The 1,444-nt window shown below is 43.5% G+C and overlaps 1 protein-coding gene across 1 annotated transcript; it reads left to right on the top strand.

Annotated features, from left to right (window-relative positions):
* Window positions 1-665: 665 nt before the first annotated feature.
* Window positions 666-1,319, top strand: TEOVI_000151200 (GTP-binding nuclear protein rtb2, putative; the record flags this gene model as incomplete). The annotated part of the gene is made up of 1 exon (XM_067224731.1): window positions 666-1,319. One exon carries the CDS (start codon window positions 666-668, stop codon window positions 1,317-1,319), a length of 654 nt encoding a protein of 217 aa, XP_067080832.1.
* Window positions 1,320-1,444: the final 125 nt, after the last annotated feature.

Genomic DNA, 1,444 nt, shown 5'->3' with positions numbered 1-1,444 from the left:
AAAAAAAAAATAATAATATATATATATAGAGAGAGAGAGAATGGAAGGAAAGGTGAAGTTGAAGAAAAAAAGGTAGGGAGAGAAAACAAAAAAGAACAGGCGAAAGATGCAGGAAAAAAAAAATGAGAATGTGAAAGAGAGAAGTTGAGGGTAGTGTGAAGGGGTTATTGAGGGTGAAGAAGCTGTTCAAATGCTGCTTTACCTCCTTTTTTCTAAAAAAATTCTCCATTCACTTGTTCGTGCATATGCTTGTGAGTAAGGAGCGTACACGCTGCATAGGTATATTACGCTTTCCTTTATTCTTTTAATCTCTTGTGTCGTTTTAAAGTTATGCTTGTGAATACCGTTTACTTCTTCTATTTCCGTTACTGCTGATGTTATTCTTGGTGTTCTGGTGTGTACGGGGTGTAGTGTGCAATATCCTAAGCGAAGGGTAAGATTTATTTGGGGAATCCCTTGAACTACTGCAGTGTTCCACTTCAGAGCAATAAAAGGAGTTATCTTCCTACACGAAAGGGAAAACAACAATTAGAAGGCCGATCTAAAAAAACAAACAAAGAAAGAACCAACAATAACAACACGGGAATAGACATAGTGCAAGTATATCAGGAAATATACAAGGGAGAGTCGTAAAAAAAAAAAAAAGTAAATAAACATAAATAAAAATGCAGGCTTCCTCGACGGCTGACTGCGTTGCCACATTCAAGCTTGTTCTTGTTGGTGATGGTGGTACGGGTAAGACAACTTTTGTGAAACGTCACTTAACGGGTGAGTTCGAGAAGCGGTACGTCGCGACGGTCGGTGTTGATGTCCATCCGCTCACTTTCCACACCAATCGGGGGAAGATTTGCTTCAACTGCTGGGACACTGCTGGTCAGGAGAAGTTTGGTGGTCTGCGTGACGGCTACTATATTGAGGGCCAATGTGCCATCATTATGTTTGATGTCACAAGCCGCAATACGTATAAGAATGTACCCAACTGGCACCGTGACATCACGCGCGTGTGCGACAACATTCCAATTGTCCTGGTAGGTAACAAAGTAGACTGTGCAGAGCGCCAGGTGAAAGCGAAGATGATTACGTTCCACCGCAAGAAGGGACTTCAATACTACGATATCTCGGCCAAATCTAACTACAACTTCGAAAAGCCGTTCCTGTGGCTCGCAAAGAAGCTTGCGAATGATCCCAACCTCACTCTTGTGGAGGCACCGATGCTCGACCCCAACGTGCAGCCGCTCACTGCTGAACAGTTGCAGGCACTTCAGGAGGAGGCCCGCGCAGTGGAAAATGTTGTACTGCCGATGGGCGAGGACGACTAGAGACGGCACACCTCTCATCATTGAATTGAGTTAACTCGCGTGGAATAAATTTGTGTAAGTCGATGTATGGAAGGAACGTGTTGGTGTAATGCAAGGTTGATGGATGAAGGAAACGGAAAGCGATA

This window comes from Trypanosoma equiperdum, assembly GCF_001457755.1.
Source record: "Trypanosoma equiperdum strain OVI genome assembly, contig: ctg_373, whole genome shotgun sequence".
NCBI lineage: Eukaryota > Euglenozoa > Kinetoplastea > Trypanosomatida > Trypanosomatidae > Trypanosoma > Trypanosoma equiperdum.
Note: the sequence above shows the minus strand (reverse complement) of the source record. Positions and strands in the feature narration are given on the sequence as shown.